Raw genomic sequence first — 22,759 nt, forward strand, 5'->3', positions numbered from 1 at the left:
CAATGCTTGGCATATAAGCACGCCGAATACGACCGTCTTGCATAAATATGGCGAGGCTACAGCGGGCGAGAAAAATCCGTGAAGAGTCTTACCATTTATGGGTTACGGACTAATTAGCAATTCCTTATACGCTAAAGAGCTGGAACTCAAAGCCTCAACCATGTCGTTACTCCTGTCGCGCCGGGATCTCTGCGTGGTTCCTTCCCCATCGAAGCTCGCCTTTAATTGCACGACGTTCATCAGCTATGAATAAGACAGCATCATCGCTGCACGGATCGTAATTGATCGGCACTTCCACGCAGGCCCCTTAATACTGTCTTCCCACAGTGGTGTCTTCTACGCGGCGCCCGTCGCGGCTGCGCGGCGCTGGATGCTAAAACCGGCTGCAACGCTCGACTCCTTAATAGAGCAGTTCCGGATCGAAGCCCGAGTGGCAATCAATCAGCAGTAGCGCTTACCGCCGCCAGGCCGAAAATGGCGGAATCAAGGAGGGAATCGCAAGGAAGTAGATGAAAGGCACTGATTAAGCGTATAGGAGGTTGTCCTTGGCCCTTGGCCCTTGGCACGGGAATTGGTACCATCTTTGTCTTTTCTTACTTTTTTCTTGACCATGTTTCTAACGTATATACGACCTCGAAGACAGTCGAAAACAACAGACCATTGTGTGCCATCCAAGAAAGAAAAATATATATCACAAACGCGATTGTCGCCGTCAGCTCGAGCAGTCGTATATACCATAATAAAGCGTTTCAAGAGTCAACGGTATGGTATAGCGCCAGACGGGATAGTGACGGTGTACACGTAGCAGTCGCCGTGTCGCGAAGGAAAAACCCTGAAGGAGACAGCGATTGATGGCGACGGCGGAAGCAACCCGCTGGCCGCGCGCGCTTGGCAAACAACGCCAGTACACGCTGCGCTGCTGCAGTGCGGCCGCCGTGAGTCAGTTTTGCTAAGGTTATCTTATCGTCGGTCTGCAATGCGCAAACAAAAGGTGGCGAGAGAAGAGAGAGAGGGAGGGAGGGAGGGGGGGGGGGGGCGACGGAAGTAGAGAATGAAATACCTCACTGCCGCTAACTGTTTTCGCCTGTGTATAGTATACAGCTGCCGTATGGTCGAGTATGGCTACGGCGCTTTCCTAGAATGAGCCCAAAGTCACGCGTTCGATTCCTGATCGAAGCGGCCACATTTGGGTTTGTGTTGGGTGAATAAAAAGTTAGAGCGCTTACACTTCGGAACATGTGAAAAGATTACTCAAACTGGTGAAAGTTAATCAAAGGGCATCGCTGCGCCGTTTCTCATAGCTAGTTTTACTTCATTACTGTAATATCAATCAATCAATCAATCAATCAATCAATCAATCAATCAATCAATCAATCAATCAATCAATCAATCAATCAATCAATCAATCAATCAATCAATCAATCAATCAATCAATCAATCAATCTCAAATCGTGCAGTTCGGTGTGCAGGGCGAGGAGCGATGTGAAGTGCCAAATGATAATTTCATTAAAGGAAGTCAGCGTAATTTCGAATTCAAAGCCAAATTTCCGATGCCCGATGTCGGTACTTCGCTTTACGGTACAGCTCTCACGCCGAAGAGCCTGTCTCGCGGTATCATATTCACTTCATTACATCGACGACAATGGGCGATCTTAGAGGCGGCCGGCTTTCTTCGATTCATATGTACACTCAACTGTTCGCCGATGGACGTCTTCTGAACAACGCCCCCCAGAAAGAGACTGAGGTTCTGAGGTTTCTGGCTGGAATGTCGCTTCCACCGCAAGTTCATTTCACCACGAAATCTAGTGTCCCGATTTCGCTCTAGCTTCGCTACATTTGCTCGTTCCTTGCTTTTGCGTCGTCACTGTGACCTTCTGAGCAGAAGAAGAAGAAGAGGACACTATGAATTTCAGGCTGCCGAACTGGAAGGGGTTTCAATGAAAACACAGTATGCATTCAAGGAAACAGAGTTGTGTGATATTGCTTCCTGGCGCGGCTTTGCCTATTAAATAGGCGCCTCGTCTCTTTAAAAAAGAAAGTCTGCACATGGCTCGTGCACCTGGCTCCAGTTCCGCGTACTATCCCCTCGTTAAACTTTACGAGCTCCTCGTGGGCTATCTAAACAGAATGCGTTCCCGTTACTTCCTACGCGCCCCTCGTAGCGTAATCACAGCGACGAAGCACGTATTTTCCTGTGACATCTGTGGCTGCATGGCATGCGCCTATCGCCGTTCGTTCCAGTATAATAGCCAGCCGCAACCGATGGCTGCAGCTTTTCTTCTTTTTTTAACACGAAAGTGTTTTATGCCGGGGTCTGCACAAGACTTGCCAGTGCGCATTTCCTGCGCGCGAAATGACGGTGGAAGTAAACATGAACGCAGTCAAGAAAGAACGAATAGCAAAGGTTCCGTCAAAGGTGCTATTCTGGACACTGTCAATTCCGCCATATTGTCAATTCCGCATCGGTCCCAACAACTTTGATTGGCCCAGAGGGCACGCTATCCACTGCGCCACGGTAACAGACTCTAGATTGGCTTTGCAAACGCCACCATTACAAATTTTATCTACAATCTCCCGGTCGGCGGGGTGGTGTTGCCCTCTGGGACGGTGTGCAGTAAATAGCACTCCAGGTCAATTACAATAACAGCGTCGCCTCCGCTTGCATTGCAACAGAAACACGTTACACGTCCGTCCCATTCGGCGCGTTTTCAATAGAAATTCAATTTTGTCAATGCCATAAGACGCCGCGAGGTGGCGACCTAAGCCCAAGCGTCGTAAAAGCGTTGGCCTCGCTCACAGCATCACGCTAATCCAAACCAAAAAATTGGCCTCGTATCTGCGTGCTTCGCTGCAAATGTCGTCTAAAGACGATAGAAGACGCGCTGCATGAGATATGGACGCCATTTGGCAATACGTCGGGAAACATGTGTGCTGTGTTGCGGGCTGTTAGTCCCGGCGCAGCAGCAGGCGAAGACCGGCGGTGACCAACGCGACCGGCGGGGACGCCAGCCAGCCCGAACACGCGGTTTGACGCGAAGCGCCGAAGCAGAAGAAACGTCCGCACTCAACGAGTACTCTCCACACACTCTTTTATTTACACGTCGCCTGGGCAAAACAGGAATGCCAGAGCGGCGCCCCATGGCTTTCGTACAGTGCAATACTGAACCGAAACCGAAGCAGAACAATGAGCTCGTGCAGAGGGCACGGAGGAAGGCAAGTTTCAGCGCAGTCGCATTTTCAGCGCAGCTTAAGAAACTAGGGTCTTTAGAATTACGTATCTATGTATTTTCTATTACAGGAACACACCACCTAATACTTACCTAGTGATGTTGCGTCTCCGATATGCGTAATGTTTGCTTTTTGATCAACAATGTACATAAGTATGAACCTAGTCAGCCGTTCAAGATGGCTGGCCCTTGGGAAAGTGGTTCAACTTCGGCCGGGTGGCTGAATCGAGTGACGTGCCGACAAACAGAAAGACAGACAGACAGACCAAAATTTCTGCGTTTAAGTTCCCCAAGAAAGAACTATCGTCTTTAAAATAGCTCTGCGACGCGCCGCCTGCCTCACCTGGCTGTAACATAGCGTTCACCGCTCACGCGTTCGCCCCGAGAAAAATCGCGGCCGGCCTACCGGGGGGCACGACAAGCTTTGCGTTTCCCTCTAGTCCGGCCGTGGTGTTCAATCACATTTTAACATGCTGCGGGTTGGCGACCAAGTTCTGCGTCCAATATGCGACGCTCTTCTGGCTATCACACCTCGTTCTCTGATTACGTTTTCACCGCTAACTACTACAGCTATAACATGAAAGTTAGTCGTCGGGATGGACATGTACCACCAATCATCAAAGTAGGTGCATCCACGTTAAACGGTGCTATAGCTGCCAGACATCAATACTACATTGGCAAACTGTCTTATATTAATTACAGTAAACATTCAGTTACTTCTGTAAGGGCACGCTTACTTTCGTGTTATTGCCGATTCCTATGACGGAGGGATCAACGATCTTTAATATCTATATATATATTATAGATATATATAGATATATATATATATATATATATATATATATATATAATATATATATATATATATATATATATATATATATATTGTCCCTCCTCCCCAAACTGGCATGCGCCGCGGCATTGTAACACAATAGGTATAGGAGTCAGAGTTGTAATATCTTATGTTATCATCATCCCCTTCTGGTCAAACATCGAACATTACCTTCGTCTTGGTTTAACGTTAGTACTTCGTCCCACAGAGTGAATCTATGAACTGGCGCTTGCATTTCCGCATAGATTATGAATGTTGCAGCGTACACGTACATAAGTCAACACTGTTTCAGATTATCGCCACCTGCACGTTTCATAAATGCTAAAAGCTTTCTCGAGATCAGACGTTGCAGAGAATGAAAACGCAATTGCTCGTGCCGAAGTGAGTCTTGTAAGTGAGTCTTAAGCGCTCCACTAAGGCTTCGCTTGACGTAGATTCCAACATGAACGTTGGATGTTTATTCTTTCTTTTTATTTTTAAGACGAAAGCTTATGTGCCTATGTTGGCACTTACATTCGGCGAGACCGTAAAGGCTCGCAAAGGATCTCGTAAGGCTCCGTCTAAAAACCCGCTTGACCTTCTACGAGTGAACGATGACGTCATCGTGTGACGTGACGTGATGATGTCATCAACTGACATCAGTCAATCGGTGCAATTAAAGGTGGGCCGCTCTCGAGAGGCAGTGCAAAACCACGCTGACCTGCAGAAATCTTTCCGGGGGAGGAGGGGGGTGAGTAAGGGAATCAATACAATGAACTGAGAACAAAAAGGAAAGAGAAAAAGATGATGAAGAAGAAGGCTTTCCACTTCGAGTCGTCTTAGGCAAGGGAACGGGCGACTGTTGCTTATCGTTGTATGCTGAGGTGCTCCTCGGCTGTGGAGAAAGGTGTTCATTTGAGCTCAGCGTCCAATATTTAAAATAATCCACTGTAGTTCTTAATTGGAACTAACTTCTTTCCTTGGCTTTCTTGTCTGTTAGTTCCAATTAATCTTGTCTCTAGCAAACAAGAACAAGCCCTTAGAATTCCCCTTGTTTCGTTCACCGTATTCCTTAGAAAGATAGAGTAACGTGGCATATAGTTATAATGTAGACGCAAGGGGCTAAAAACTGCTAGAAAGAAAACAATCAGCCAACCCTCTTCAGCGTATGTCTTACACTGAGCTTCCAGTTCCGTGTCTTCGCAGTCTGTCACGGAACATTTGTAAACTAAACGGAAAGCTCTTAGCTACTTTAATGCAGGTACATTCATGCATTTATACTAAAATAAATCATAAAGTAGTGGGTTCCGCGTTTTCCAACTGTCAAGCGTGGCCTCTTTGCATTCACAATTATTCCGCCAAACGCATCTGTTTAGCGACTATTTTGCATATGCATACTTCATCCTGCTGGCGGTACACTCCCTCTCCCTCTCGGTGGCGCCATTTCTCGCTCTTTCCTTGCTTTTTTCTGCGCTGCCTTTTCAGTTCCTTCCAGTCGCGATCAAGTAAAACTGGTCTCCTGATTTCCCGTCTTGGCCTTAGACGTACACGTTGCTTATGCGTTCGTCGTTCGTGACGTACAGGGCTCGGCGGTATTTCGCTTCGCACGTAGGTATAACGTCTGACATTCGTCTCGTTCGGTTCCCCGCCGTGCAAATCCCTCTCGCAAGCCGGCCGTGCCCTGGCCGTCGCGCTGAGTCCGTCTCGGCTGTGTACCGGGCGATGCGTGCCCTGACGTAATTGTCAGTCACCTCGCGTGTACGGAAAGAACAGAAACGCGCGCGATGTCACTCACCCAGCGCCGTCGCTCATGCAGGCGAAAATGCGGACTGCTCAATGCCTCTGACAAGTTGGACCGGGGACTTTCTCGCAGCGGTGCGAGCAAGAACATTCTATCTATCTATCTATCTATCTATCTATCTATCTATCTATCTATCTATCTATCTATCTATCTATCTATCTATCTATCTATCTATCTATCTATCTATCTATCTATCTATCTATCTATCTATCTATCTATCTATCTGTCTATCTATATCTATCTATCTATCTATCTATCTATCTATCTATCTATCTATCTATCTATCTATCTATCTATCTATCTATCTATCTATCTATCTATCTATCTATCTATCTATCTATCTATCTATCTATCTATCTATCTATCTATCTATCTATCTATCTATCTATCTCATCTGTTTTTCTGCAGGGATGTCTGTGTTTTCCTCCCTACCTTCCTGGCTTTGGCGATTCTTATCAAGTTTCAACGTGTGAGCAGTGACTTGTATAGATATTCCTATTCATTTCCAAACTTCCTGTGCTTTTCTCGAAGTTTCAGAATCCCATAGCCTCTCTAATGTTCATTTACATGATCCCGTGCTGTTTTGAAAGAAAGAAGAAAATATCAGCATACGCAAATTCGCACGTTAGCGCGCGAACGCTCTGTGCGTTCTCTTTTCGTTCGGACCGGTCGTTCTCTCATAAAACTAGTGACTCCGCCAGTCGCGAGCGTGTCCTTTCCCGCGTTGCTTCTTCTATTACCATTTCTGTGAGTTCCTGCAGCTGCTGTTCGGGCGACGCTTTCAAATGTCCGAGAGTGAGTTTCTGTGCACATCACATGCGCACGCGTCTATCTGGTATAGTAGCAGGAACATCCAAGACGAAGCTTCCAGGTCCGAAGCTGAGTGGGCAATCAGCCTAGAAAAGTGGCTGTGGGCTTATCCTCGCCTCAGATTTAAAGGGCCCTTTTCCACACACACACACACACAAAACATGTTCGTAAGAAAAAAAAATGCCAATCCTGATGGCTACCAGTGGCGAACGTAAAGCTTTGTGAGTTGGGCCCCTTGTTTCTCGGCGTGTCAAGGTATTCGCGCGCCGCCGGAAACAACGGGAGAGTTTAATCCGCGACAAGTTTATCGCCAGTCTACCTATAGCTAAAAAGAAAGAAGAGAGCTATCTGGTTGGAGAGGAGGAAGAGCGAACCAACAAAAAAGCCCACTACGTCCTTCATTTTTTCGGCAACTGATTTGATTTCTTGCTTGCTTGCTTGTTTGTTTGTTTGTTTGTTTGTTTATTAGGTCCCATTCGCAGTTTATTTTTACCGAGTGAGCATTGTTAAAATGTCGAGCCTTTGTGCCTGTGGTTCTACAACATCTCTGTATACTTGACGATGGTATAGAATGAAGGATTGCGTTAAACATGGCGGATAGACACGTTTATTTGAGTCCATTGTGACGTGACTGACCGCATCAATGCGTGTTCTGTGCTGCTTCGCGTTTGAATATAGCGCTCTTCAATTTGCTTGCATTGGCTTGTATAGTCAGAAACCTTCCGCATCAAATGCCGAATGTGGTGCTTACGCGATATCTCTGATATGCATGTGTGCGAGCATTTTCAGACCGGGCATAGATTCGCAAATAATGAAAAAAAAAGAAAAGAGAGAAAGAGCAGATTTAACGGGTGGTTGTAAAATCAGCCACGATAAAACGGGACTTAATTACCACCATAACTGTGTGTGGACAACAATTGTCAACTTTGTTTTCTAGTTTCACTCGCAATTGTTAGCGCTGTCTGTTTAATTAGCCCCGCCAACAGTGTCCGTTTCTTTTTTTCTCCTTGCAAGTCTTCCGTTTCCATCTTCTCAGAATTACGCGGGAGAGCCTCTGAAGCTGCTTCTTCATTCCACTGTAAAACGGCAAGGACAGAACATGACTGGTTTTTCAAGAATCCAAGGCACGTTTTTATCGCTTCCCATGCCTCGAGTCTGAACAGAAGCCGTTTTCTTCGTATTCACTGAAACCTGCTATAGGACATTAGTATGCAACGTCCAAAATTAACCGCCCAATTAGGAGATAAATCTCTTTGCCCGAAGAACAAGTGTTTTTTTTTTTTTTTATGCGGAGCTGGCCGCAGTGACGGCCTAACTGACGTCGATTAAGTGGAAGCGGGACAGGTACAGCTTACAAAGCAGGCACGTGAGGGTGTACCTCCTGTTTAAAGTTGTCTATTCACCTCGGACGTTTTAAAACGAATCCGTGTACTTACCCAACTTCAGAGAGAAACTCGTTTTCCATATCGATGTGAAACCGCTCGGCCCTGCGATGTATCAAGCACTTTTTCAAGGCGAAAGCCTTACATTTAATACCTCATCAAACACAAATTAATAGTGACCGTCGGTGTCGGCGTCATACGAGTGAGGCGAAAAAATCATCGTCACGTCTTTCATGCCATGACCTCACATTATGTGACGTCCCTATGACGTCACATAGCGTGAGGTCATCGCATGGAATCGTCGCTTGGTCAAAGATGGGCCGATCCCGCAGGCACGCAAAACCACGTGGTGCGCTGAAAGCTTCCAAGCCTCCCATCCCGGAGCCAATGCAAAACAACAAACAACGTAGGGTGCAGAAAGATTTCGGGGAGGGGGGGGGGGGGAGAAAAACAAGATGGCTCTTTTTTTTTTATCAAGTCGATGTTGGAGACGTGTTTTGCCCCTGTCCACGGTTTCATTGAGTGAAGAAACCCAAGGCAACCGCAGGGCTCTGTACTTGCACGTAAGACAATGTTCGTCACTCTTTCTTCTCTCTTCTAATGGTGATAAATGGTGACAGTCGTACCACAGATCACAAGGGTAGTTTTGGCGCAGCTCCTTGCTTCGGCTGGTCTGTCATCAGGGATACGAGAACAGAACAGAATGTCGTTATCTCCGTCAGGGGCTTTAAAATTCATCACTTTTTGGTTTGCAAAGTTCAGTGACGTAATCACAGTACCACAGCACTTTAGTTTCTTCTTCGTCATTAACAGAAAAGCAATTCTAACAGTCGACAAAATTTTTACGATCACTCTTATAACGAAGCCCACATTCTAAACTTTTAAAGCTGACAGGCTCGCTCAAAAAAGACTATAGGTGCCTTTTGGTTGTGTCATTTGAGATCTCGAATGTATGTCATACATATTTTTTTATGACCATTCCATTCTGCTGTACACTCGCGCTCCTCATCCCACTTGCAACTGGCGGACTGGTGGTACACAGAGGTGTACCGCTAAGTCCGCTTAGCAATTAAAATCGCGCGTGTGCGCAGAAATTTTATGGAGCGCAATGCATCTGGCCTACTGGAGTCTTGTTCGTTCGATCACTGCTGCCAACGCCTGCTTTCTTCGCTGTGCGTGCGCTTTGCGAGTATAACGAACCACGCGCGAGGCTGACATTTTGACGAACGGTTCCGACTAGACTTGACGTCACTAATTGTTGTTCCTGTTTCTCTAACGAGTAGCTTGAGCTGCGTGCGCACATTTGTGCGCGAAGACGAAGTTTGTTGAACGTGTGCCCTTTTCTTGGAGCGTTGAACTTTTGGATGGGGCCGACGTCTGCCAGCCAAAAAAAAAAAAAGAAAATTGAAAGAAAGGAAGAAAAAAGCGACGGTGACTCATTCGCATGTAGTTAGCACGAGGACAAACGCACATGCTGCACGAGCGTGATCCATCGCTCGAGCGTATTTCAATTGTTGGCAGTCCGTTGAGCCGTCAACTAACAGGCCCCGTATTTAGAAAAAGAGTCTTAGGATGAAATTTTTCGTAAGCTAATATTTCATCTAATCACGATGCGGGACATATAGTTAGCGAAGTCGGCTGACCAATAGGAAAACGCACTCCGAAAGACCAGTTTTGTGAATTCGGCCCCAGATTCAGAGGCGTTCTCTCGTTGAATACTTACAAGGGTTCATGGGTGTATCGAGTCGCGAGCGTAAATCGGGGGAAAAAGATTGCTGGTCTCTTTTTTTTTATCTTTAGTTTTCTGGGAACACACGCAACCTACAACGACACTAGGCGCAAAGGGCGTGTACGGCAAAATGCTCGCGTCGGTAACTGGCAGGTGTTTTGTCTATCAGTGCCATGACTTTCGTGCTCATTCAAGTTCAAGTAATTAAAAAAATTCTGGACTGATATATCATATAGTGCCTCATATGATTACGAAGCACACCGTAATGGGGGATTCCGGATTAATTTCGGCCACCTGATGTTCTTTAACGCGTGCCTCAATCGGCATTTCGCCCCCACCAAAATGCGGCTACCGTGTCAAATCACGGTATCAAAAGGAAAACCGATCTGAATTTTCCTCCGTACTTTCGCAACTTTCATCGTGCACCGTATCCGCTTGGCTTCGAGCACATTGTTGTTATTACTTTTCTAAAGAAGCTCAATCTCAAGCGTGCTCTTAAATAGCTATACACGAAACACAAGAACAAACATGGGAGACACACCAAGCACTACAAGATATGTTTTTATTTCAATGGGCTGTTCTATATGTTCTTAGAAATGTTACGCTTGTTTAGCAGAGCGATGAATTGGGCTATAGTTGGTGGTCGTTCATGGTTTCTTTGTTGCGCTGCAGATGACGAGACGAGGACTATAGGACGATACAGGGACACAGGACAGGTGGTACGCTTGTTGTTGTGCATCTGCCTCAGTTCTTATGATTCGTTAGGTATACGTCCACTTAGGAGCACGCTTAGTGTAGACTAGCTAGCCCAATTTTACGTTCCCCGATGTGTAATTTTTAAAATTACGCTCTAAAACCGCCGATTTCATTACGAGACCCTCCGTTTTTGTCGATTTCAGCTTATTTTCGGCCATGGTATACGAGTGGTTTATTTTTTAAAATTCATGGTTCGCCGTGTAAGTGGGGCCACCGCGGCCGGGATTGAGCTTGTGACCTTCAGCTCAGCAGCGCGACGCCATCCCCAGTGAGCTACCGCGGCTCAAGTTAATTGAATGCAAATGTCCCGAGGGCATAAAAGTTAAATAACGGTCCCACCCTCGGCCCTCTTTGTCCAAGCTGAAACAATGGGGGAGTATAACACAATGGGGCATCGAACTTTAGACAGTTACACAGTAGGTGCTGCGACCGGGCGAATGTACTGCAGCTAAAAAGCTGAGTAGTACGTTCGCGAGCAGTATAAGAGGGAACACCGAGTTCATGTTTAATCGACCATTGCTGGTAATGTACCGATACGAAGTTTACGCATTGAATTGCGAGAGATGCATTTCCATTTGAGCATTTAGTGTTATGAACACTTTTTCGCTTGCCAACTGCGTTTAGACGCTATGACCTTTAAAGGTAATTTCAGTGTTCCTTTTCATATTGCACACGATTGTAGGAATCAAATGGGAAGGGGAAGGGATGTACTAGGGCCGAAATCAGCAGCTTATCGGAAGATGCGACCCGACCTAAGGAATCGTAAAAATTGTGAGTTTCCTTTGCTAATGTAAATAATCTTAAAATCACACTTGGCTCGTATAACGGTTGAATGGTAATGTGTTTAACAACGATAGTTGATGTGCATTTTCATGGTGGCAAAACAAGACAGGCGTGCAATCAGCGAGGTGCAAAACTGAAATGTTTGTAAATGTATAAGGCAGCGAGCGTTTTAATAAAGATACTTGGTTAGGGCCGTGGAAAAATAAGATTATCGTATGATTAACAATAATGGCATGGTTCATTCGCCACCCACTTCTTTTCTTTTATGGTGAAAGGGCTCGTGTGTTGAAATGCTCCCGGATTGAATAAAAAAAAACGTGTTTCGTCTTCGTTAATGTTTCTAGCTCCACTATTACCGGCATTGAAATAATTTTTGTTTGTTTTTTTTCTTCCCTATTATGATATTACGGCGATCGTTTAAGCACATTATGACAGGAACATAAGAATATAATCGCCTTGAGCACTTTGTAAAGTTTATAGTGTATGCTTTACTGCGATGTACAGACGCGTTCACTTTTAAAGGGAACACGTGCGCGCAGGGACTGTCCGGATTTCTCTCCATTGAAAAAGCACAGAGACTTGGGTTTGCATAAGACTACAATGACAGTTCTGACTCCTTGTGACAGAATAGTGGCGTTCACGAATAATGTTTTCGCATCCACTCGCAGTTAGGAGACCAGCCATATGAAATGTGCTCATTTGAGTGTTCACTTTAACAGTGAACCGTACTGTATGCGTGGCGTGCAAGGGAAGCGATAATGAAGCGCCCCTTCCTAGTCTACTTGTGTGCGTCTTCACTTGATTTCTGTCCTCCGCTTCCTTTGCACGCTAGCGCACACCACAGCGTTACTTTTTACATGGGCCTTCCACTTCGTGCATGTTTTAGTAACGTTCTACAAGAGAAACTGGTTCAGTATGCTGGCAAAAGTCGGTCTCTATTGTATTGCAGCATGATTGTTCTAACATTCCTGTTCTCTTATCTTCGGAGACGTCGTACACCACCGCTCTTTGCCGCTTTGTAACGACGTACCTCCAGTTACTTCAGCGCTCGTGCACGGAACACTTTTACGCAGAACGTCACTCATTCCTCCGAGATAGCAGCATTCCCTTCTCGGCGAGCTTGCTTTCTCGGCGACGCGCGCGGAGGTTTCCTGAGCGCTAATCTTTCCCAAGGGTCGTTTTCTATTGCGACGAGCAAGGACATAATCGTTGTGTCGTCTCCGTACGGTGCTGCACGAGTCGCGTGTGTATACGTACACGCAGCTACGGTGCTTTCTTGGCAAATACAGCATGCTGTTCGTTCTTGTCACTACTATTTCTTGCGTTCTCCGAGAGATATAGCCTCGCCATGCACAGCAGCAAAGCCTCTCTGCCGTCACCCTCCTCTCAAGCGCGCAGCGGGAGCGTAATCCCCGCGGGGCCTTGGTCGCTGCGCTGCCGACGTCGCCGACGCTGGCGGCGATGCTGCGCGACGACGGCGGCGGCGTACTAGTACGTGTGCTCGCGGCGCGTGCGTTCTCCTCGGCGAAGCAGCAGCAGCAGCAGCAGCAGCCAGCAGGTGCCGTCAACCAAGCAGCAGGGGCAGCAGGTGTTGGGAGAAGCACTCGCTCGGATTGTTCCACCACGCACGCACGCAGAGCGCGCGGCCTCCCGCGGTTGCCTCTCCTCCTCTCTCCCTCCCTTCCGCTTCGTGCGGAACAGCTACGGGCCAGGGCTAGCCTACAGGCGACGGACACACGAGTCAAGTGCGCGAGCGGCTGTGCCACGGCAACGAGCCATTTGTGAGCGGCGGCGTTTTTTGGCTGTGCCTTCCTTTTGCCGCGATACGCGGAGCGAGTGTATGCGCGCGCTCCGCAACAAGACGTCGCAAGAGAAGATACGCCGCCGACAACGACTCATTTGAATGCCGGAGACTTCTTAACGTGTCGTCGCGCCGTCGACAATTCCCGAGCGCATTGCGGGCGCGACCCTGCACTCTTAACGCGCGGGAAAGGCGCGCAACTCGCAGCGCCAGCCGTCGCCGATATGTGCTCTGTCAGGAGGACTCCGTTCGTCGGCGTACCAACGCGTCCGCCGTTCGTCGCCGCCGACTAATGGGGACGGCAATCTGGACGACTCGACGAACGTGTGCTGAATCCCGGCCGGCCTGCGAATGGATCGCGACAGGACGAGGTGAGAGGAGCTGCCACTCGCAGATGCTGTCGATGTTGCTTCTTCTTCTTCGGGCCTGAATTCGGGGGCCGTGGAGAGGCGTGTGGGCCTCTGGCTCCATCGTTTCCGTCATTGATGACATTGCGTAGCCCTGTCCCGCGGCTCCTGCTTATTAGCGCCGTCTTCGATGCTCCGTGCCGCCTTTGAGATCGCATCGCTGAATTGGTGGCCGCGTTCGTAATGATATAGCGTGGCTTGCGCGGGCCCGCACAGTGTTTCATTTGCACGAACGTCGCTGTCGGTCTTCGCACCGAATCTAGTGTCCGTGAGGCTTTGATGCGACCGCGTTTGCTTTGCGCATATGTGCTCGGCTTATGGCGGAAGTCGTTACGTTGGGCAGCCTGACACGCACAAGTGTGTTCTTTCCGGAGAACATAAAGAAAGGTTTAAGCTTGTTTGCCCGAGATCATCTGCTGGTGACAACACTCCAGCTGGAATTAGCGAAAGGAGAGAATACGACGCAGCCAGGTGGCTCGAATGCGACGTTTCTTATAATAGCGTTTCATATATATCCTTTCGACACCGATGTCTTTTTGCTTGGTCAATCTTCCTGACTATCGCTTCCTTTCAATTCATTTATTATCAATGCGAAAAAAAAAAAAACTAACCATCTGTGGTGAACTGAGATCGGGCCTAATGTGTGCATTCGCGTTTATAGCGCGTAGAGAAAAGTTGGTCATGAAATCGCTTGTACTTTATATTGTAGGAGCCCTTTGTTCGGCAAGATAAGTACGTGTTAAACATCACGATTCCGCCCCTGACCTTACTGGATGTCATATACGCGGCGAACTTTACCGTGAAGCTGTTTGTGTGTCACCAGAGTCGGGCGCGCAGTCTTTTCATCAAAACTGTCATCTCTCACTGTCGCTGCCAGATAATGTTTGGATGACTTCATTCTAAGTCATCCGGCAACTGACCCATGATACGGCTGTCTCATGTTTCATATCGTATTCTGGGTCAATGAGTTATAAATCCTCCCTTTTTACCTTTAGGACTATGATGGGCCTCCGCGATCATCCACCTGCGCCTGCGGACGATTGCGCAGGCCATGGATTAGAGAAATTGTCCGCCATAACTAACCTTTGCTGGGCAGTTGATCTTGCCACGCCAGTGAGAGTTTAACCATTGAAGGTCGTTTCTACTGCGCTCAGAAAAATAAACACTGCGTACATAGGTTAGAAATAATTGTAATTAATAATGGGCGTGGATGTGGTGACGCATAGATTGAGCGCTCTGCCTATGCATAGAGCGTGGTCCGGTATCTTAAAGGGACACTAAAGAGCAAAACAATTTTTCTCATATTAGTAAAGTACTCTTTCACGATACGAAAAAAAACCCCGCTTGCGGCGAGAAGGCGCTTAGTAAGCGAGAAAACGCGCAAAAACTAAATGTGGGTTGCGACGCCACCTTGAAGTTTCCGCACCATTCGCCGTGACGTCACATGTTTTGACGGCGCCTATCAGGGACTACGCAGTTCCTAATCGGTAAAAATGAAGTACATTGTCCTCTGAGGGGGCCTTACACTTAACATACCAAGTTTGGGGTAATTTTGTTGAGCCAATGGTGCCAAAATACGATAAATACACTTTGAAATCCGTGACGTCACGCTGGGAGATTTCGGCGCGAAATTTAAAAATGAAGCTTTGAACTTTATTTTCTCCTCTATTAATAAACCTATGATGGCGAAATTAACGACATTACAGTTGTCAGAGCACAATTTCTCGATCTAAACCGATTCATTGTTTCTCTTTAGTGTCCCTTTAAGTTTTGCAATTTCAGGCTGAGCCATCATTAATTACGGAATGTTTGATTTCATCGAGTGTTTCTCCTTTCTGTAGCTTTATTATCATCGTCCTATCGTGTCTCATTCTGTTCTCACGTTGTTTAGTCGGTCTCAGTCATTATCATTATATTTGTGCATGTGTGAGTCGGCTTGCCCGTCGATGGAGTTTTCTTAGGCGCGCTTCATTTAATAAACCATGAAAACAAGGACTTCAGTGATTTTCTTCTAATCGACGTGTAAGGGAATATTTGCGTTCACTGCGTGTGGCGTAAACAGTTACTCATGCCTTGGATGTTCTTATTGTTTCGACAAATGTAAGCTGCCAGACGATATCCTATCCTTTACTGACGTCAAAATATCACTGTGCTTCGAAATTAGGTTGAGGCTTGTAGCGTAGAATCGCAGCACTTCACAACGTGAAAACGTCTACGTCCACGACTCGTCTCGTCTGTCATGTCTCTTACTGGCGTTATTTGATTCAGGACAGCGCGATGGACAGGATCACAGAGCAACAGTAAGGCGCGTCAGCTACCTCTCACGTCACGGGTGTCTTGCATAAAGGTACCAACCTGTTCAGTTCGCTGTTCATAGTTGCCCCTACTTTCATACTGACAGAGCTAAATTCAGTGACGCAGAGAAAGGAACAATGCAGATGTGACACGTGCTGGACAACTGGGCGCTGAGCTGTTGCTGATGGATGCAAGGGCGGAAAGTAAAAATACATAAACAAGGCTGCACCAGCTGCTGTCTTCGCGTGCGTTTCAGTCAGCCTCAGGCAGTCGCGTTGTCGTAGTCACCAACTGGCCTCTCATTTTTTATTGACAACCCCTTCCCGCTTAGGTGGGAGCGTGGTTACGGTGCTCGGCTGCTGAACCTAATGTCGCAGGTTCGATCCCGGCAGCGTCGGTCGCACTGTGGAAGCGAAATGCTCGAGGCCCGTGTGATGTGCGATGTCAGTGCACGTTAAAGAACAGATGGTCTAAATTATTATTATTATTATTATTATTATTACTAAATGCGAAGCATTTCTTAGCGAACCTTTGGCACTTTGAGCGTTTCTATCTACGTATCTATCTATCTATCTAGCCGCCTACGTCTGGGTGCTCTCATGATCGCCTCCTTCACTTGGTGTAGACCAAAATTTGCATGGGAGGGTAAGAGGATTCGACGAATATGATTGTCGGGTCATGGCATTGATAACGTGAAAATCCTGTCGCGTACGTCGTCAAACCCTTTCCACTGGACACGTGTGGCACATACCCGTTTACCACGGGCCGCGGTGTACGGGTATGCGCCACAGGTGATTGACACTTTATAACTACCCAGGAACGGCGAGAACAGACATTGGTAAGATAAATTCGAGAGCGTTAAGAAATAAAACCAACATCGGCAGCGTTGACCGGACGAATGTAAAGAATGAAAATCAGGATCCCAGCAGGAATCGAACCCAAGCATTCTGCGTGGCAATCAGGTATTCTACCACAGAGCCACGCCAAGTCTATAGACTGGTTTGGAAAAACAGCCTACGCAGGCGTAATATCGATGCAACGTCAATTGTGGTTGGGGTGCTTGCTATCTAATTTTACAGAAAAGCAATAAACACTACATGGTACTCCTACGATGTGTACTCCTACGATACAGGCATCATATCAGATTAACGTTTGTGGCTCCAGGGTTGGCTCCGCTTTTGTGGCAAGCTAATAAACATTACATTTGTATTCCTATGATTCAGCAAGCTATATTGAAGCATTACCCGACCACGCAGGAATACATGAATGAAAGTTACGTATAATATCCACATCACCGCACCGTAAAGTGCACTTAGTCCGCCAGAACGACGCAGTGTCCTCTTCATTTCTTACGGAGCTGGGCAATGGCCTCATGCTAACCGAAGATGATGCCAGATTTGATTGACAGCCGCTTTGTAGACTAGGCTACGTAGCATAAGCGCGCGCAAAGTTCCCCATCTGGGGGGGGCAAAGGGTCATCGCAGCGCCCCCCCCCACCCTTCTAGGTCAATGTATGGGGCAGGTTTTGCGCCCCCCCCCCCCCTCTTAGGTTACTATATAGAAGGGTCAATGTACGGGGCAGATTTCGCGCGCCCCCTCTTAGGTGATTAGGGGGGGCGCCCCCCCCCTACCCCCCTGTGCGCACGCCTATGCTACGTAGGCCACATACGCCCAGATAGTCTACGAGTACGACAAGCGCCATCCACTGATGTTGGCCTACGTAGCACTATCCTGGCCTACCAGCCTCGACGGCCTATACCTCACCTACGCGAAGGGTGACTTCGGGTTCCGAGATGTCGCCGGTTCTGACAGACAATGTGTCGACAAAATGACCGAGGCATCCAAGAATTCCAACAGCTGTACTATACCTCGTACTTCGCTACGTATGGACCCCTCGCCACCGCGATCACGACCGGATCCTACAACAAGTCATGACCAGCTGCTGGTGCTCACTGATCACGGAGATGATGACCTTGTTCAAGAACTGTCAAGAATTTCTTCCACACATGCACACGGGTTCGTGAAACGTGCGTGCGTTCTCCATCATAAGGGACAAGTATAAGCACTACATATCAGCTTACCGCTTCTGGTGTTGGTAATACCCACGTTGCCGTTGGCAGCGTTACCCAACCGTAAACAGCTGGTTATATAACCCGTAGGCTGCTCTTGAACATATATATGTGCGTATGAAATTTATACAGATCTTTAGCGTCATTTTGTAACTTGTCGCAGAGTAAAAAAATTACGCCACAGTCACTTTCCCGCCGCATGCTTCGCATAACACCGACTCCCACGGTACGTGGGATCTGCCAAATTTTATTATTATTATTATTATTATTATTATTATTATTATTATTATTATTATTATTATTATTATTATTATTATTATTATATAAACTCCATCTCTCACTTCCTTTCTTGCCTTTCATCCCCCTGACCCCTTATCCTTTCTCCAGTGCAGGGTAGCAAACCGGTTATTTATCATTCGGTTAACCTCCATGCCTTCCACCTAACCTTTATTTCGCTCTACCTCACGCAGACCGCACGTCCTCTGGACCAAGATGGCGGTGGCGTCCGGTGGTGGCGCTGGAGGAGGAGGGGGCGCTTCCGACTCGAGCGACTCGGCCGGCGGCGGCGGCGCGAACAACAACAAGGAGACGACGTGGGAGTACGTCGAGGCCAAGACCCCAGCGCACACGGTGACCACCGTGGACTGTTGCACGACCTGCTACTACTTCTGCTGGTACCAGCACGTGCACCGCAACGACATCGACTCGCTCTACCAGCGGTACTTCTTGCACCTGAACCGGCGCAGCCTCACCGCGCTTCTGGGCGTCATGGCGGCGCTGTGCGCCCTCGGAGCGCTTCTGGACCTGGCGCTGTCCCAGCGACCGTCGCAGCCCCCGCCCGCGGCTCGCTCGGCCGCGTTCGGCGCCCTGCTCGTGTTCTACCTGGCGCTGGTGTACACCACGCTGCAGACCTCGTTCCGCCAGGTGCACCTGCTCGTGTGCAGCTACCTGGTGCTCGGCTCGTTCGTAGTGCTCGTGTCGCTCGTGTCTCTGCTCGACCCCGGCGCTGCCGAGCGCGCCATCGTGTCCGACCTGTGGTGCGCGCTCTTCCTCGTGTACGTCTCGTACGCCCTGGTGCCCGTGCGCATGCGCGACAGCATCGTCGCCGGAGTCCTGCTGGCCGGCAGCTACCTGGCCTGCAACCTCGCGCTGCACGCGGACACCCTGCACTGGAAGCGGGTGAGTGCTACTTGGACTGTGCAGATACGCTCGGCTTGGAGTTCTCCTTCATGGCTCCTCCGGCGCTGTCTGCTTTCTCTTCCTTTTTTGCTGGACATTTTGCGCCAGCGTACAGTTTCGGATACGAGATTTTTTGCTGCCTGCCTCCACTGGTGCCTGCGTTGGTGTTCGTGCACTTTAGGGGTCTCAAGCTCGCCTGAGCTTGCGGACCGCGGTCAAGAAATTTAGTCTCCTGCGAGGGCCGGAACAGTAAAGAAAGTTGCCACAGAAAAGGGGGGCGGGGGGGGTTCGGACAAAATGTCAGCTAACGTTGCCATTTCAAAGGAGGCCTTCCCATGTCCCACATATGGACCATTTTTCAAGGGTATTGGACGTCAGGTTTTGTACAGAATGACGCCGATTCTGGAATATTGAGTGTTTGTTCCACGGTTATGTTTTTTATCATGGCGGCCGCATCGGTTGCCTCACGCATCAGATCATTATCAGATCGCATGAGACCAGCCACGTCTATGCAGCTAAGGAACATACTTATTAAGAATATATATATACATATATATATATATATATATATATATATATATATATATATATATATATATATATATATATATATATATATATATATATATATATATATATCAGGCGAAGACAGTCATGTGCGGGCCGGGCCGCGTGTTTGAGACTTCTGGTATATATGTTCGCGTGACCTTGAAGAACTGCTTTAGTATGCTTCCATCTTGGGTTCTTAACGCGGATGTAATTTATCCTTACTCAAAAGCACACGGTATCACAACCTGTTTGTATATTACACGCACCAAGAGAAGCTTAATAAAATGCGTTTAGATAGTTCTTACAACACAGCATGATATTGAGACGGTCACGTTTTGGGGGCTTTTTTCTTTGGCTGTCCCGTACCAATGCGATAAGTGTGCGGCTTAGGCGAGCGGCAATGCCTATTGGTCTAAATTAAATTGAAGTGTGACACTTCATAGCCGGCCGCAGAGAATAGCTACGTTTTTGGACTGGATGCGTCACGACGACGGTAGCCTTTGGCTAAAATTGGACTCACTTAAAAAGAGGTTAAACATGCGCACCGCTGCCCGTGTGTTCCACGTTTCAGATTATAGATCATGCATGTGTCACGCGTAAACGCAATAGCAACGCACCTAGCAGCCTATTAATTAATCATTATTTTAACGGGACTTTGTCCGCCACATTATAGACAATAGTGTACTACGAAAAAGTCAGGTTTGCACTAGGATGACCTAAAAAAAAAACACGTGGCAATGAAAATGATGGAACATACAAATATGTTCTTCTGAAGTACCGATTATACCTTGGAGTATAGTGCACGAGAAATGATTGTTGTTCCGGCAGTGGCTAAAAATATAGCACCAGATTGACCTCTGGGAACTTTTCGCAGAAAGCCCTAAGCCCCTGCATACGCGGGTCGTCGCTGTTATTGCGAAACAGCATCACCCAATGGCGTCTGCCAGCGTTCTCTGATTGGTCTCTCGCACCCATTCCCGCTTCCGCAATTTCCGCTTCCGTGTTTCTTGTTTCCGCTGCTGCTCGCTGTCGCATATTTTCACCCGTGCTCGCGTTACAACGTTGCAGTAGCTTCCGCTCTGGACAAGGGGCTGAGCCTATATGTGCGTTCCGGTTGACACCGGAAGTCGAAGGATAGGGAGCGAGAAAGAAGCACTCTTGAGGCGGAGGGTATAGTCTAACCGTACTTACATTAATCGGGAAAAAAAACCCGTATTGTGCGACTTTACGAAAGCTTGCACGGGTATAATGTGGTGGCGCTTTTGATAGGCCTGCAATCGTTATGAGGGGTCACAAAAGATCTAACGGCTTGCAGTCCGTTTACCGTCCTGAAGCAAGGGAACGATGGAGAGACAGAAATTGAGGGCAGGAGCTCTTTCACATCGTATTGTGCTGTGTGCTTAGGGTATAGCACGAATGCTTCCATCCAGCGGTTCGCATTTTGAATGATTCTGCTAGTGCGGCACACACTCGCAACGAAGCTGAAAGCGCGCGATTGTATGTGAGGGTAGACTGAGACAGATTACTCCCATTTGGAGCATCCCCTTCATCATCATCATACTTTAGCATAGTCATCATTTCGTTTTATTTTTTTTTTATCCCCGCCTCTCTAATCACGTGACCTGCGTGGCGCCTCCTCCGCTTCCTCCTGCTCCTACTACTACTACTACTACTACTACGACGACGACGTCGTCGTCGTCGTCGTCGTCGTTTGGGAAAAAATCTACGCCACGTGGACGTTGTCATGTCCCTGGTTTCTGTTTTTCTCTGGAGCTATTCTTCCTGATTTGAGTCATAAACCAAACAGCCCTTTTATCACTTCCCCTGCAAGTGGTCTCGTTATACACACAGCTGAGATGTTCGTTTGTGAGTTGTCGCGCTGCGGACAGCTGCGATGGCAGCTGCAAAAGGCGTGCGACAGCGACACTAGTGAAAAAGAAAACCTTCGTCTTCGAGTTACAAGCGACATTTCAAGGCGAAACTTGGCGCGGAAATGGACTCGGGAAGAACACGGGGAAGACAATACCAGCGGGAATACCGCGAGCAACGTCAATTTCTTCGACGTGCTGAACTACTATAGTCGATTGGTAATCCCAGAGATAGCGGATGACGTCGACCAAGCGTACAAAATGTTGGGAGCTCCAGAAATAGCCAACATCTATGTAGGTGCACGCTGCTTTGTAGGTGTCGTTGCGTGTCCAAACCCGACATGTTTCACGCGTCTTTCTGAGCACCTTCGTTCATTCTGTTGTAAGCCCTTCGGTTTGCGTATCCTAACTCTGAGTGCACAAAACCTTATAAGCACCGAGAAGAATGCTACAGGAAACAAAAAAAACAAAAAAAAAACACGCAAGCGGGAGGTGTGGCTTCGAGTGAGGAAACTTGCTCGCGTGCACTATTTCTAAATCTCTGTAATCCATGGGGCGCCGACCTATGGAGGAGGCTCCGTCATGCTGCAGTGCGCCAATAGCGTATCCGGCTTTCGATACACTGTACTTTTTTTTTCTTCCCTAAACTACAATTTAATCAGAAAAAAAAAAGAATTCGGCAGATCCCACGCATTGTGGGAATCGATGTAATGCGAAGCAGCCAGCAAAGAGCTGCATACATCGCCTTGTTTGTCTTTCAGCCAAATGAAATCATGCATGCCATGGCATCTAGTCCACCATATATCGCATGTTTGCCATGCACGCATGCATGCACAATCTAGTGTACACCATGCCAATGAAACGCATATTCTGGTATATAAATGCATGACCTCTCGCTTATGTTCATCACGCACTCGTGTCATGCCATACCAATTTTGGTATATATCACGTTAACAAAACGGCCGGAAGCGCACCATGACAGTGGCATGTGAATCATACCGTACATGACATGCATAACATGATTCGCATGTTAACACCTCTCATTTATGTTCGTCATATAGTCACATCGCGCAATACCAATTTTGGTGTATATCAAAGGAGCGAAATGGCCGCGAGTGCCCCATGAGTAGAGCATGTAAATCATGCCATACATGACATGCATATTATAGTTTTTCATGTTACCACCTGTCACTAATGTTCATCATACAGTCACATCGCGCAATACCAATTTTGGTGTATATCAAGCTATCGAAACGGCCGCGAATGCACCACGAGCGTGGCATGTAAGTCAT

At 47.6% G+C, this 22,759-nt stretch overlaps 1 protein-coding gene across 3 annotated transcripts in view; it reads left to right on the plus strand.

Annotated features, from left to right (window-relative positions):
• LOC119387173 (adenylate cyclase type 5) overlaps positions 1-22,759 on the plus strand; it is a 179,115-nt gene that overhangs the window by 60,865 nt on the left and 95,491 nt on the right. For 2 of the 3 annotated variants that reach the window (XM_037654484.2, XM_037654486.2), the window contains one exon: positions 18,342-19,050. In XM_037654484.2, the coding sequence (XP_037510412.1) occupies positions 18,342-19,050 (709 nt within the window). Of the gene's footprint in view, positions 1-13,015; positions 13,472-18,341; positions 19,051-22,759 lie in introns of those variants that run through there. The other variant, XM_037654485.2, reaches the window with a different exon arrangement.

This window comes from Rhipicephalus sanguineus, chromosome 3 (genome assembly GCF_013339695.2).
Source record: "Rhipicephalus sanguineus isolate Rsan-2018 chromosome 3, BIME_Rsan_1.4, whole genome shotgun sequence".
NCBI classification, from domain to species: Eukaryota; Metazoa; Arthropoda; class Arachnida; order Ixodida; family Ixodidae; genus Rhipicephalus; species Rhipicephalus sanguineus.